At 40.9% G+C, this 13,958-nt stretch overlaps 1 protein-coding gene across 19 annotated transcripts in view; it reads right to left on the minus strand.

Annotated features, from left to right (window-relative positions):
• Nucleotides 1-13,958, minus strand: part of hspa12a (heat shock protein 12A) — a 57,706-nt gene that overhangs the window by 32,387 nt on the left and 11,361 nt on the right. For 5 of the 19 annotated variants that reach the window (XM_071481515.1, XM_071481519.1, XM_071481512.1 and 2 more), the window contains 4 exons: nucleotides 12,682-13,871; nucleotides 12,156-12,284; nucleotides 6,408-6,484; nucleotides 5,254-5,381 (listed from right to left, as the gene is read on the minus strand). In XM_071481515.1, coding sequence (XP_071337616.1) covers nucleotides 5,254-5,381; nucleotides 6,408-6,484; nucleotides 12,156-12,284; nucleotides 12,682-12,727 — 380 coding nt within the window. In that variant the 5' untranslated portion in view covers nucleotides 12,728-13,871. Of the gene's footprint in view, nucleotides 1-5,253; nucleotides 5,382-5,938; nucleotides 6,194-6,407; nucleotides 6,485-7,680; nucleotides 7,742-12,155; nucleotides 13,955-13,958 lie in introns of those variants that run through there. The other 14 variants (XM_071481528.1, XM_071481526.1, XM_071481524.1 and 11 more) reach the window with 9 other exon arrangements.

Consider the following 13,958-nt stretch of genomic DNA (forward strand, 5'->3'; position numbering starts at 1 on the left):
AATCTATGTTTTATGATCTTGATGTTATCCCTACTTCATTTTATGGGTTCAGTTTGTGTTTCTATGTGTTCTACTCTGATTACCCTGTACATGAACCCACTCTGTTAAGGAGCGATAGACCTTTAAGTGTTTAATGTGCTTAGTCTTGGCCTCCACGATAGAGATGCATATGATAAAGTCCTGTTTGAGACAACAATGCAGAGAAATAGCAGTACCTATGGGAGGTGCTTAAGAAGTTTGGCTTCAGGGCTTCATTAAGCTGTTTAAGGTACTTTATACAAATCATTCAGCCATGGTGGCAGCCAACATCTTATCTACTAAAATTTTCATTTCTAGAGGGTCTCGCAAGGGCTGTCCTCTCTCCTCTCTCCCTCTTTACACTTTCTTTAGAACCTCCAGCCCAAAGGATCAAGCAATACCACTTAATAAACCCATCATTTTTTGCAATACACACCAGTCTCTGACTTTATTTACAGATGACATACTGCTGTATGTCAGTAATGCCTCCTCCTCAGTTCCTCACAGCTTGGACATCGTTGCCCAATTTTAATCTCTCTGGATAAAAGATCAATTGGCCCAAGTCCCAAATAATGCATCTTAATCAATCCTTAAATCCATCTATTTAATTTCTAAGTTTGCGTTGTATTAAGCCATCCACGGTGCAAGTAAAATGGTGGCCTTGCTGACCCCGATGTTCAGGTCCTATGGAGACCAATGGAGGAAAACCTAGCTTGCAGTCATCAGCCTCAGGACCTTGTTTATTCTGCTTTGCCTCCTAAACTTGCAAAGTGTCAGTTTAGTCCAACTATGTCATTTTACTCTCAGTATGGTGGTTAGTATAAAATTACATTTATACCTCTCTGAAACGGCACACTCATAGTCCCATATTTAATAACTTCAATCTTATGACAGGAGGAGCCCCTTTTCAGTTTTTACAATTGTCTACAAAAGCTATCATTACTTTGTCTGATGTATGGGATGATAAAGGAATGAGATCATTCAGTGATTTACACGTAAAATGTTCGTAGCTCATTTTTCTAATACCTCCGTCTCAGATTAGCAATGCGGACGTATGGAGTCATGTGGGGTGTAGCTGTAACAACTTCTTCACTCCATTCTCTGCTTAGAGGCTACACCAAAGATTTAGTATCCAGGAAATATCTTAATTTCTACAAACCTGTGACAGTCTATAAAATCTGGAGTAGGCAGTGTGAAAAAACGGTTCTTCCAAAAAATGTCTGCATAAAATGTCTCACTTCCAGGAAGCTCTGTCTGATGAAGCTAATATCCTCTCCTGACTGTGAACTCTGCCTTGATAAGGGAAACAGGCTCTTTTCTACACATGTATTAGAATTATCCATGTGTAATGCAAATCTGGAAAATGGTATCTACAACCTTATCTTACCTACTTGATATCAAAGTGCCATACAGACCAAAACTACTCCTATTGAACGATATTTCCTCTTTACATCTCTCAATTCATTTTGGTCTGACTGGTATAAAAGATGTTAGCCCTTCACTAGCAGCCTCCTTATTCCCTCTAGAATCACTGGCTTGTCTTTATTGGATACAGAACACATGGAGGTGTCTGTAGCAAGCATGCATGATGCCAAGCAAGACAACTATTGTTGCATTTCAACATAGCGGTCATAAAGTCGTCATATTTCTTCCCTCTTTTTTATCCCTCATAACGTCTGTATTTTTATTTCCATTTTGATCTACTAAGTGTCATGGTCTGCCCTTTTAGTGACTCTTTGTTTAGACTCTGTGTTTATTATTTCCTGTTTTATTTTTATATCACTTACCTTATGTGTATGTTGGCTGTTTTATTTCGTGTCTTTGTCAAGTTTTCACGCTTTGTGATTATTTGCCCTGCCCACATGTGCTTCACATGTGTCCAATTACCCCTGTGCTCCTGGTCCTCTGGGTCATTTGTCCATTTAGTTGCTGTGTTACCTGTTGACTTCCCCTGTATTAATTTGTGCTTGTGCTTTTGTTTCCTGTTCACTTTTCCATAGCCATAACACTAAGGTTTATTGGGTTGCTGACAGGGATGTGGGTGAGGGACATGTTCAAGGTAAAACAGAGTGTGACATTGATCTTGACTTGCAAGTAAATGCATTGAATGTAAAGACTAGAATTACCGCCTCGCGCTTGTATGACGCCGCTGCTCAGACTAGTTTCAGATTACATCCGTATTTATCCAGAGTCATATCAAATATTAACAATTTTTGTGAAATTGATGTGTTAAGTCTTGATTAAGGGCTAAAAAGTGTTTCTTGAGTTCACAATGACCTTGTTTGACCTTTGAAAATCTAATCAGTTTGTCCTTGAGTCCAGGTTAACATTTTTACCAAATTTGAAGAAAGTCTCTCAAGGCATTACAGAGATATTGCATTCACACATCAAAAACTATGTTTTGTGAGCTCACCGTAACCATAACCTTTGACCACCAAAATCTAATCAGTTCATCCTTTACTCCAAGTGAACATATGTACCAAAACTGAATAAATTCCGTCAAGGCGCTACTGAGATATTGTGTCTACAAGAATGGGATGGACAGAGCAACAGACGTACGGATGCACAGACAACCCAAAAACAATATGCCTCCGGCCCAGGCTGTCACAGAGGCATAAAAAGAATGCATTTTGATGCCCTGGTAACCTGGCACTTTTGCACATACAGTTCGTAATGATGGCAAAAAAAGAAGAGGTGTTGTGTGCATACATTAAAGGTCTACCGGGGGTTTCACATGATCAGTGTAAGATCACTGAATATGTTTGACCATACAGCTTTAGCTTTATTTCTGCTACATGAGGGCATACATGAGTGCTATAGTTTAGCCCCAAGAAGAATTTAAGGACACACATGGATTGCAACATTCTGAGTACTAGTGGTGCAGCTTTAGACAGAAATGCCAAGAATGTGTAGCACCATGCACAAGCTGGTCAACTTAAACACCTGTCAGCCTGTGGTGGGATGGAAGTTGTTAACCCCTGATGAGCCTGGTACTGAGGGCACACAACTCTCAGAGTTCTATTCCTGCTTCTGTCACAAGTTACAACAAACTCAGTGATATCAGCACTAAACAGAGGGATGTTAGACACTGTCAAAAGCTCAACACTTTATTTTAATTATAATGTAATATAATAGAAGTAATCCCCAAGACTAAAGACTACAGGCTAATAAGAACCAGGTTACACTACAGTATATTCACTATAGTACAGTAACTGTACTGTACTATAGTGAATATACTGTAGTGAAATGTACTGACATTTCACTATACTTATCACTGCAGGCACACTTTTCCCATTTCTTCCATTCAACATCAAAATTTTCTGTTTTAATTGGCCTGTCTCACCAAAGACATTTTTTATTCTTTAAATTTTACATATTTATATATTCATTCACTCTCCTTTTACTCTGTATTTCTATTTTATTGTCCTGTATTATTCTACATTCTATTTATTTTATGCCATGTGTCTACTTTAATCATCACCTTGTCTTTTACACCTTCCATTTCACTCTTTTATTCCTCCTATATGAAGTGTTTCGATCTGCATTTTATTAAACACAATCTGCTGTACAAATAAAGTTATTATTATTATTATTAATTGCTTATCGTGCACACACACAAACTAGTCTATGTAGTATCCTCAAATGTCGACTAGTCAATAATAGACCTCCACAGTGAACAAGGAATATAACATGGTATTCCAACCTCTTAAATAATGTTCTCAGTGGCACTATGAAAACACACACACATCTTTGAATGACACATATGTGTAATGTGTAGTGTCTTCTAAATAATTAAAAGTGACACTGACTGAGTAGAATAATCATAATAATAAGTGATTAGCAGCCTACCTCCTGCTGCTTGACATTTCTACTTGCTATTGAAAGTGAAGTAGAAAACATCTCCATATCAGTTGCAGAGGTCCTTCATACAGGTGCTTGAGGGGAAATGAATTGTGGCTTGAAAACTTTAAAGTTGGATTCTACAAAGGCAGAGTGAGTTCATCCTACTGTCTGTCTATGGTCAGGCCATATTCCACATTAATATCACAGTGAGTGAAGACTAGCTGGACCAGAGGTTCTCAAACTGTGCTGTCACTTAATAACATGTAAGGTGTTACTTGAGACAAAAACATTTGAGAGCCCTTTTCTTCACCAATCTGAGCTTGTAGGTGAGTCAGTGTCATTGACCTCCTTACTCACCTGCTGCTACAACACCTCCTCTAACCTGACTTGCACATCGTTGCCTCCTTCATCCTTTTTGTTTTAGACATTATTCACATTAAAGTGGGAAAACAAGGATTGTTGGTCAGTGCATCTGGAAAGTATTCACAGCGCTTCACTTTTTCCACATTTTGCAAAAGTTTCAAGCAAACTTTTTTCACTTTGTCATTACTGGGTATTGTGTGTAGAATTTTGAGGTAAAAAATGAATTTAATCCATTTTGGAATAAGGCTGTAACATAACAAAATGTGGAAAAAGTGAAGCGCTGTGAATACTTTCCAGATGCACTGTAATGGCACCATCTTAGCAAAATGCTAACTTTGGTAGCAGTTGATAGTTATATTTAACTTCAGACTCGAACAGTGTTTCTGTAACAAGCCTGGGAGCTACATCTGCATGCTGATGTTCTCTCTGCATCTTTTTGTAGACATGAGGCTGATTTGTTGCTGTACACTTTTGGAAATTCAGAAACACTAGTGGCTAAAGTCAGCTGGGTCAAAGTTCACTTTTCTATTGTTGGAGGAAGCATGTCTAGTAAATTTTCATTTCACTTCAGTTTAGTGTGTTCAATGTGAAAAATGCATAAAGAAATATGTAGATTTAACATTTACACAGCATTCTGACATGTTTTTATTTTAGTTTAGTTGTGTAACAACCTCAATGCATGACAGTTCAAAAAGTACATTTGGTGAGATTTTTGAAGACCTTGGTTTGTTTTAAATTAACAAGAATTACGAAGAATTAAGAAGAATTACACACTGCAGAGGCAGTAATGAAAATGTAAGGGATTGGAAACATTAAGAATATTACTGCAGCTGGTTCCAGGATGTCACTGTAGTGTCGTACTGTGACCAACATAAAGAGGGAATAGTTTGACATAAACGGCAAAGTGAGCCAGTCAGAGAGGGGCAACAAAATACCTTCCAGGTAGACCACTATCAGCAAAATAACATGATGTAGCTGCAGCCCACCCCACACTTCTCACTAAGTGTCTGCACTGTAGTGCTGGCTCACCTCATGGTGTGGATGCACTCTGGCTCCTTAGTGAAGGCGTAAGCATAACCGCTGGATGTTGTGCCAAAGTCAATGGCAACCACCACCACAAAGGACAGCTGTGACTGTACCTGGTCTGTGTCAGTCTGCTGTGCAGAGAGAGTACAGTTCAACAGGGTTAGGTCATGTGATTACATGTTATCTCTCACACACATGCATGTTCATGCACACACTAATATCCTTGTGTTACTGTATTTGTGGGGACCCATTACAGCTGAATGCCTCACCTTGACCCTGATCCAAACCTAATTCCTAAGACCTAAACATGTGGAGTCCAGTATTATGTTCCCCACAAAGCTGCTGGACCCCACAAGTATAGTGAGCTCCTGGTTTTCGGACCCCAAGAATATAGTTAACAAGCCCAAACATACTTTTGCCCTCTTGCTCTATCTCACACACTCGCACGCACACACACGCGCGCGCGCACACACACACACACACACACACACACACACACACACACACACACACACACACACTTCTGTGTGCACTTTGAAGTGCACACAGAAGAACAATCAATTCAGATCAATAACATCAAAAATGTCAAAATACCAAAGAAACATTAGCAGTTAACACAAAGACGAACACACACAGCAACACTGAGATAATATTTACAGCTCTTTCCTGCATGTCTGGGCCCTGGTACCTGCACAGTATGATAAACAGAATCATGCTCTGAGTCATTCTGTAACATAATGGTGGAGAAGTCACTGGTACAGAAAGAAGGTTTCTTCTGTGTTTTGTGATATGAGTCCTTTCAGTGTTTGTTGCTGCAGTGACCCAATCTGGTCCTTGCGTTGTGGTCCTCTTAATACTGTTATGTAAAGTTCAAGAGTGAGGAAGAGTGAGCAGCCTCACTCTGTTTCTTCACACCAGTATCGAAGGAAAAGAGCAGATTCTGCTGTGTAGAGAAAATATAAGATATGGTAGTCATGACTGTCCTGTTAGTGACTTCTCAGTCACTAACTAGTGAGACAACAACCAGGCCAGGTGAAAGAAGTTATAACATCTAAAGAAACCCACCCTGACAGGAGAACACATGTCTGCAAATCATACATGTACTGCTGTTTATCAATCACAGAAATGAGTATGTGTGTGTAAGAGAGCTGAGTCACCTGAGTGTGTGAAGGAGACAGTGGGGTGATTCCAGGGTCACCCATGCTCTTTGCTGGAGAAGGATTAGCCATCGCATCTGTAGAGAAAGACGCACAAAGACATTAATGTCACCATCGCACATACTGCCTTTTATTTTGGTGTGCTTCATTATACAGACTCAAAAATAATGACAATAATAATAATAATCTTTATTTTACACAGAGCAGCAGAATGAGACACGCAGGTTATACAAGGCAAAAGAGTTACAACAAGCAGATCATGGAAACAATGAAAGTATTTTTATACTATAGTGGAAATAAAAGCAAAGTGTCACCAGCACAAAGGTAATCAATAAAAATTAACAAATCAATAAAATCTAAGAGTCAAGTAATCAGGACAGTCAATCAAGAGGGATTCAATAAAAAAAATTTAAAATAAAATCCAGAGAAGTTCTTTGATAAAAGTCTGATATAAAAAGCAATGTAAAGAAAAAAATGGATTCTGCTGAGCTGATTTCCTCAGGCTGCTGGTTTCGGAGTCTCTGGGCTCTGACTACGAACACTCTTTCACCTCTGATTTTCAGGAACGACCAGAAGACTCTGCTCGAGTCTCTCAGGCTACAAACAGTTTCATATGCAAATAAGAGGTCAGATGTGTGGAGAGAGGCCATGAAGAGCATAACAGTGAACTGGGGGCCAGTGCAAGGAGGCTGAAACCAGCGTGATGTGGTCACTTCTCTTGGATGTTGTTAAAAGCCTGGTAGCTGAGTTCTGAACAGCTGGAGCTGACAGATAGATGTTTGGTTGAAGCAGGTGAAGAGGCTGTTGCAGTAGTCGAGGAGTGAGCAGATGAAAGTGAGAAAATGGTCTGCAGCTGTGTAACTGTAACTAACTCTATGTAACTCCAGCTCATCCAGAGACTGTTGCGGTTGTTTGTAGGGCCTTAATGTTGCTCTATTAGTGTGTTTCTCTAATAATTGTGTTGGCCTACTTTAACCTGCAGGGTTTCTGACAGTTTGTGTAACGTCTTCCTCTGAGCAAAACTGTAACTTTACTGATAATATGTGCATTCAGCTGAATATGGAGAGCACTAATCAGTTTTGTTGTTTGCTCATTTTGTTATGCTGGGCTTTAAGATGTGAGGAACATCTGGTTGGCAGATGTGAACAGCATACAGCTGTAACCATGGTTACTTTTTACAGTGTATTCTGTTATAAAGACAATACCTTGTAGTATTTAAGTGTGAAAGCTTATTCCCTGGGAACAAAATAATATTAACTCAAAGTCCACTTACTAGCTTATTCCAGAGCTTTTGACCATATATCAGCCTTCATCAGTGGGTGGAGTTTGTTCAGCTGTCAGGGACAAGAGACTGAATGAACACCAGAAATAGCTGTTTGTGGACACCAGACCAAAACTGCTTGCCGTGTCCACCAGTTTTACCAGAGGTCAGTGGACAGCTGTAGAAAGCTCAGGGAGGACATTTACATTTCATCTCCCCACATGTACAGATATCCCCACCTGTTACCACAGTTTGTTAAAAGGTCACAGTAATAACTAAGTAAACTCTGTTCACACTGTGATGAAAACCATGAGCTATGGTTGAAAGCTGGTGAAAAGCTGATGTATGTTATAGACACTACCTTTTAGTTGGAATAATTTTGCATTGTTATTTTGGATCACTGTCTGTCTGCCCCTGCCCCGAGTTAGTTCTAATGCCTGCCAGGGACAGTTGTGAGTGTGACAAGAGTGTTTGTGTAATACTGCCAATTTTTACCCAGAGTAATTTCACCATTTTATCTGCTGATTATTCTCTTGATTTTTTTTTATTCATCATTTTGTCAAAAAATTGTGAAGCAATAATTTCCCAGAGCCCAAGGTATTTTGGACATTTTTGTTTGAAAAATTATTGAATCAAAAAAGAGATCAAGTTGCTATGGAAACGGTCGGTTGGTTTAAAGCGTTCTTCGTCCTCAGTTGGATCCCTAAAGCTAACAGGAGGTTTTTATAACAAGCCTTTTGGATGGTATCTAAGAAGAGAAACAACACTGGTGAATTACTGTGAGCTGCGTGAGTTGGACAGTGGATGCTGCCAGCACAGCCACAATTGCCCAGGTACCAGAACCAGGTACTGGACTCCAAATGAGTCCTGAGGTTCTGTCCCTGAACTCTGAACACTCGCGGCCTGCAGATGGCAGAGAAGGGAAAAGCTGCCTCTTCTCCTGGTAAAGAGCTGCAGACTGATGACGTCCACTCAATTCAAACATCAGAAAACGTCTGTTGCACCTGTCTTTAAAACACAATGACACTTCAGTTGAATTGGAGATTATCTCTCCATTTGCCACCATCATTTTCATTAGTCTGGCTTAATAGCGTTCACAGAAAGTGTCCTTTGAATCCACACAATAATAATACTCCCTTGACGTATTGTAAGTGTCTGGCAGAATTGTCTCACGACGGGACATCATGTTATCCATCCTATTTTTCCGCTTCACTCATCCTTTTTTCTCGTCCACCCCTACAGAGTGGATGAGTGGTCTGAAGACCCATAATACACTCTGCCAGGCAATTATGGTGCAGAATTACAGACCACCTGTGGTTAGACTCCATCTAGCCACCATGCAGCCCATCTTTCCATGGCCCCAGCAGCCCACTCCCAAAATCACCTTTACAACCTTGTCTTTTTATTCCCCACAATGGCCATAAAAATCAAATCACGATTAGAGAAGTAAAGTGATTGCTCTTGTAGTAAATAGGATCTCAAGTCCTGCATCACTGAGGTTTGACTAAGCCATTCTTTGTTATTGTGTGCGCTCACTTTGTTTACCTCCATGTAATAAGAAGTTTCTAAACAGCAGCTATGTGCTGTCAATCACAACTTTCAATCCCACTTCTAACTCAATACAAAAAGTAAGTAGAGGTGAACTCATACCAATCAATACCATACAGTGCTTAGACTCCAGGTCATTTACATGATTGACATGTAACATACATGATGACATCACTTGTTTAAAGCTATGTGATTGGCCTTGAAATTCCTGAACGATCAGTGAAATTACAGTCAACTGACTTTGATCCGTGCTTCACCCTGTTGAAGGTTATCGGTCTGTATCCATTTTCACTTTTTAATAAAATTGTTCCAGACACTGTACGGCATTACATTCCTCCACCACAGCATCACAGCAAGGCTTTTAGAAATCATTATCATACAAGAGGATAAGCAGTATGGAGTCAATCCCAGCTGACACTGGGTGAGGGCGAGGGCGGGGGCAGGGGCAGGGCCCATCCTGGACAGGTCACCAGTCACAGGGAAGTGTCAATGTGAGCGTGACAGTCACATTGACACTTTAGAATTGCCATATAACCTAAGCCGGAGTACCTGGAGGCACAAGGAGAACGAGGAGAACATGCAAACTGCAAAGGCCCCAGGCCCCGGGTTCAAACCCACAACCTTCTCACTGTGAGGCAACCGTGCTAACCACTGTGTCACCCTACATCTGGTCAGCAAATCCATTTTTCCACTTTTTTTTCATTGTAGAGGGAAAAATTTAATTTTCTGGCAAATCTACAAAAATAAAGCATTAAAGTTTGCTGTTCACATTTACAATAATATGTTAGAAGCTGAGCCTGACTTGTAAAAATAAAACTGGTTTAAAAATTGATCAACACACTGTTTGTGTGTTGCTGCTCTTCAGGAATAAAAAACTCTTCGTACATGCAGAACAATATCACTGGTATTCTCAGCTTCAGAGTGGATATGGTTGAACTTTGTTTAAATGAAATGCATTTCTGTCAAATGTTCAAGCAAGCGAGAGAACAACCTGGCCAGTGCCAGAGCCATTTAACATGTCTGACGCAGGTGGAGAGTTTTGTGAGTGTTTGAGCACCTGGAGGCGCAGCTCAGCAGGTAGCCGTCATGCACAGGTGAGATCAGCGGTGTAACACTAGTTTTTGTTCCTCCTCCTCTCACTTTGACCTCACAGGTTTTACTAGCTGCAGCTTTGTGTCTTCTTTACTCACGGAGAAGAACTTCCACAGCATGTTGTGTGTGTGTTTGTAACTGTGTCCTTGCTGTTGTGTTTTTTCAATACAAACAAATTGAATGCTTTATCAGTCTGTGGTGTGGTGAGTCCACAGGTCAGTGTGGCAACCTCAGCTCCTCAGGTAGAGATAAGAATTAAAGTAACTCTTGTTTTTAAAGAAAAATCACTCGTTTTTCCATCACAACTGTAGCACTTAATAAATGTACTGGTACGTTTAACAGCATTAATGGCAGAAATGAGAGGCTGCAGGACATCCACCATCCACACAGTGCGGACAGATGAGTAAAATTAAACAGGAAATGTGTTTCTTTGAGAAGTCTTCTGAACTCATTTTGTCATTGCAGTGTTTACTCTGCAGCTGAGAGGGATGTGAAGGCAGGAGCAGTCACTTCCTGTTGGCTTCACATTCCATCTATTCCCCAAATGACTGTTACCCAGAGGCCTGAACTAAGAGTGTGGTCAGTAAAATGATCAAGCACTTCTGCTTTGACTTTAAAAGACTCACATCAATAAACGAGGGAAGTCTTTAACTTTCTCGTACATTTTGTTGTCCTTTGATTTGCTGAACTATGGTCAGTTTCACAGAGGCTGAGGAAAAAAGCAGCTTTTAACTGGCACTCAAGGGAGAGAGAACAACACCAGCAACCCTTCAACCACCAAGACCCAGACAGCTGTTCTCACCCACCAGTGAAAGTCCATGTAAAAATCTGCTTTTTAAAGCCTTTTTAAAGACTATTTTCAACTGATAGAAGAAAGGTACAGTGGAGTCCAACAGTCTGAGACCACCTCTCAGCCTGTGGGCTCCACTGTATCTCCATCTTGATTTCCAACATCATTAACAGCTCTGGCCAAATATAGATCGCTCAAAGACTACATATGTTTCCTGTAAAATGTCCAAGTTTCAAACACATTTCTGAAATTTTAGTAAAATAAAATGTTAATCTGTGTATGTTACCATCAGCTACGTTTGTGCAAAATACATAAGAGGAAATTTCATTATGTTTTCAATGTTATGAGTCGTGGGCTCCTGCCATTCAAGCAAGCTGCAGCTGTGCAGCAGGGAGTCCACAGGACAGCATGAGGACAACTTGGAGATGTACTCATTCACACAAACCACATAAGGACCATGTCAGGTGGGCTTGAGCAGCCCCGTCGGTTATCCCTGCCATGAGGTTGCAGTGGAAACACAGGTGCTCATGGGTTGGGGCAACATGGCATGACTTCTGTTGTGGGCATAGTATGTTCGAAATGAACTATTAAGACCACACTGGAAGACAGAAGTGTTTATAGTTGTTTTGAATAGGGAGGGTGAAAAGCAGACCATCATAGAGAGGAGCAAGCTGCAATACTCATTAAAATATGGCGATTAGGGGTGAGCGATATACACACATATACTCAATGCATCATGGATGTAGGATGTAGTAAATGACTATATCAATAACATTGAGTATAAAATGTCACATAACTGTTTTAAGACGCATGAAATTCACATTTTGCTCCTCTCGCTCTCCCCTTGGCACTCTCTCTCTCACAGACAAGAGCAAACACTTTCAGACAATCTTTCCTCAAAGGCACTGATGTGTGTGGGTGACAGAGAAGTGACAGAGACAGAAAAAAAGATGTGTTGACAGAGATGTTCAAACTCTGCTTACACCAAACACCTGCGTCAGATATATGGGCAATATATGGGATATATGTGTTCTTCCACGTGTGGCTCAATATTTACCATGTGTGGCATGCACACAGATGTCCACAGAGAGGCTGTGTGAAACCAGAGAAGATGATAACACGTAAGTCATGCAGACACTCGTGGCTAAGCTCCATCGCAGATACAAAGCAAGGCACAGACTGTTACCTACAACAACAGAAGAAGAGCCTCATTAAATTCACTGCAGCAATCTCAGAAGCAAAAACAAAAAATCAACTATCAAAGAGCCACATTCATAAAGCCAAAGAGAATGTGCTGTTTCTTCCTCCCATCTGAACTTCCATTCATTCAGGCCATGTAGAGAGAAAGACCCTCCCCCCTCTCCCCAGCCCACTGCATCCACTTGGCTGTCAGCCCAGACACATAGAGAAACTGCCTGACTGGTTATAGCCACCACACACACATACAAATCCACACACATTCAGTTATAGCTAAATCTCACACAGATCTGCACAAAACACTATAATATACAACGATATGGGTTTTAGAGCATGAATGCCAACACATTTTAGGATGAAGCTGCCACCAGCTTGCAGGTACTCACCAGCTTTATGATCATTTACACAGCAAACATTCCTGAGTGTTGTCATGGTGGATAAATCCTCTGGAAAACCCTGGGATATTCAAACTCATATCCATATTGTGCCATGTGAATGAAAGAGCCAGGTTTTATAACCATAGTCCTGGTATGACTCCATGGACAGACACCTGTTATAAACTGTTCAATGCATCAGCGGCTGTGGCTCTGGCTAACACCAGCCTCATGCATTAGTCTGGTCCTACAAGGATCAAAACACAAACTCCAGCAATTCCAGGTATGTGTTTCAGTCAGGGGATTCATGATGTTGTAAACAGATCCATTCTAATTCTCACCCTCTGTGATGTGGAATATACACGAGTCTGACTGTGGGGTGATCTCATTGCAGGACTTTCAGCAGACCTGATGCCTAGATTCTGATGGTACTTGTTTTCTACAGAACCGAAGGTACCGTAGATGTCTTAGGTACTGGTCATGTGATCTCCCAGGACTTGCAAGGGCGGTATAATAACCTCACAAGTGTCCTAGTCCGACATAAAACTGGAAGAGAAGTCAGGAACAGTGAACAGGTGAAATGGCAGCAGTAAGTGTGGCTGCAGCAGCAGAGGCCTGTACTACAGCAAGTTCAACATACCCAGGATACTTTTTGTTATCTGGCTTCACTGAACCCAACAGTGTCCGTCCTGGATAACCTGTCCGATGAAGCTGGTTATCAAATGGTGCAGTTAACATGGAGTTTACCTATTGGCCATGACCACGTTCACGTGTAAGAGTCAAAGTTGTCAATTACATCATCCAGCAGCATTCACTTGGTTGTAATCTTTGATTTTCACACTGACAACATAAGCCAGATGCAGGTGCAGTTTTTGCCCTGTGTAAAAGTGGCTTGATAGAGACATCCTAATGCAAGACATGCAGGCCTCTCATCTCTCTGCTTTACATTCGCAAAGAAATATCAGGACAGCAAGGTATCAGCAGCCACAGCAGCCTTTTTAAGACAGGCTGTTCCTTTTCCACCACAGGAATTTCACATCCTCTAACATGGGGCTTCACATTACCTGAACTTTGAAGCATCTTGTGAGACTTTAATACTAGCTTCTTCCTTGTGTATCCACTGTAATTTTAGAAAATTTCAGAGGGCACCAGCCTGAACAACAGCATCATCTTTACATGTGCTTGGGAGGCAAGTAAAGCAGCTGTGGGACAGACACCAGGGTGGGTTTTGATTATTTTCAAGCTTATATGTGCAGAAAACGTTTATTCACAGATGGAGAGTGTGGTTG

This window comes from Trachinotus anak, unplaced genomic scaffold, assembly GCF_046630095.1.
Source record: "Trachinotus anak isolate AG129_WGS33_773 ecotype Australia unplaced genomic scaffold, CSIRO_AGI_Tana_v1 ptg000007l, whole genome shotgun sequence".
In the NCBI taxonomy this organism is placed as follows: domain Eukaryota; kingdom Metazoa; phylum Chordata; class Actinopteri; order Carangiformes; family Carangidae; genus Trachinotus; species Trachinotus anak.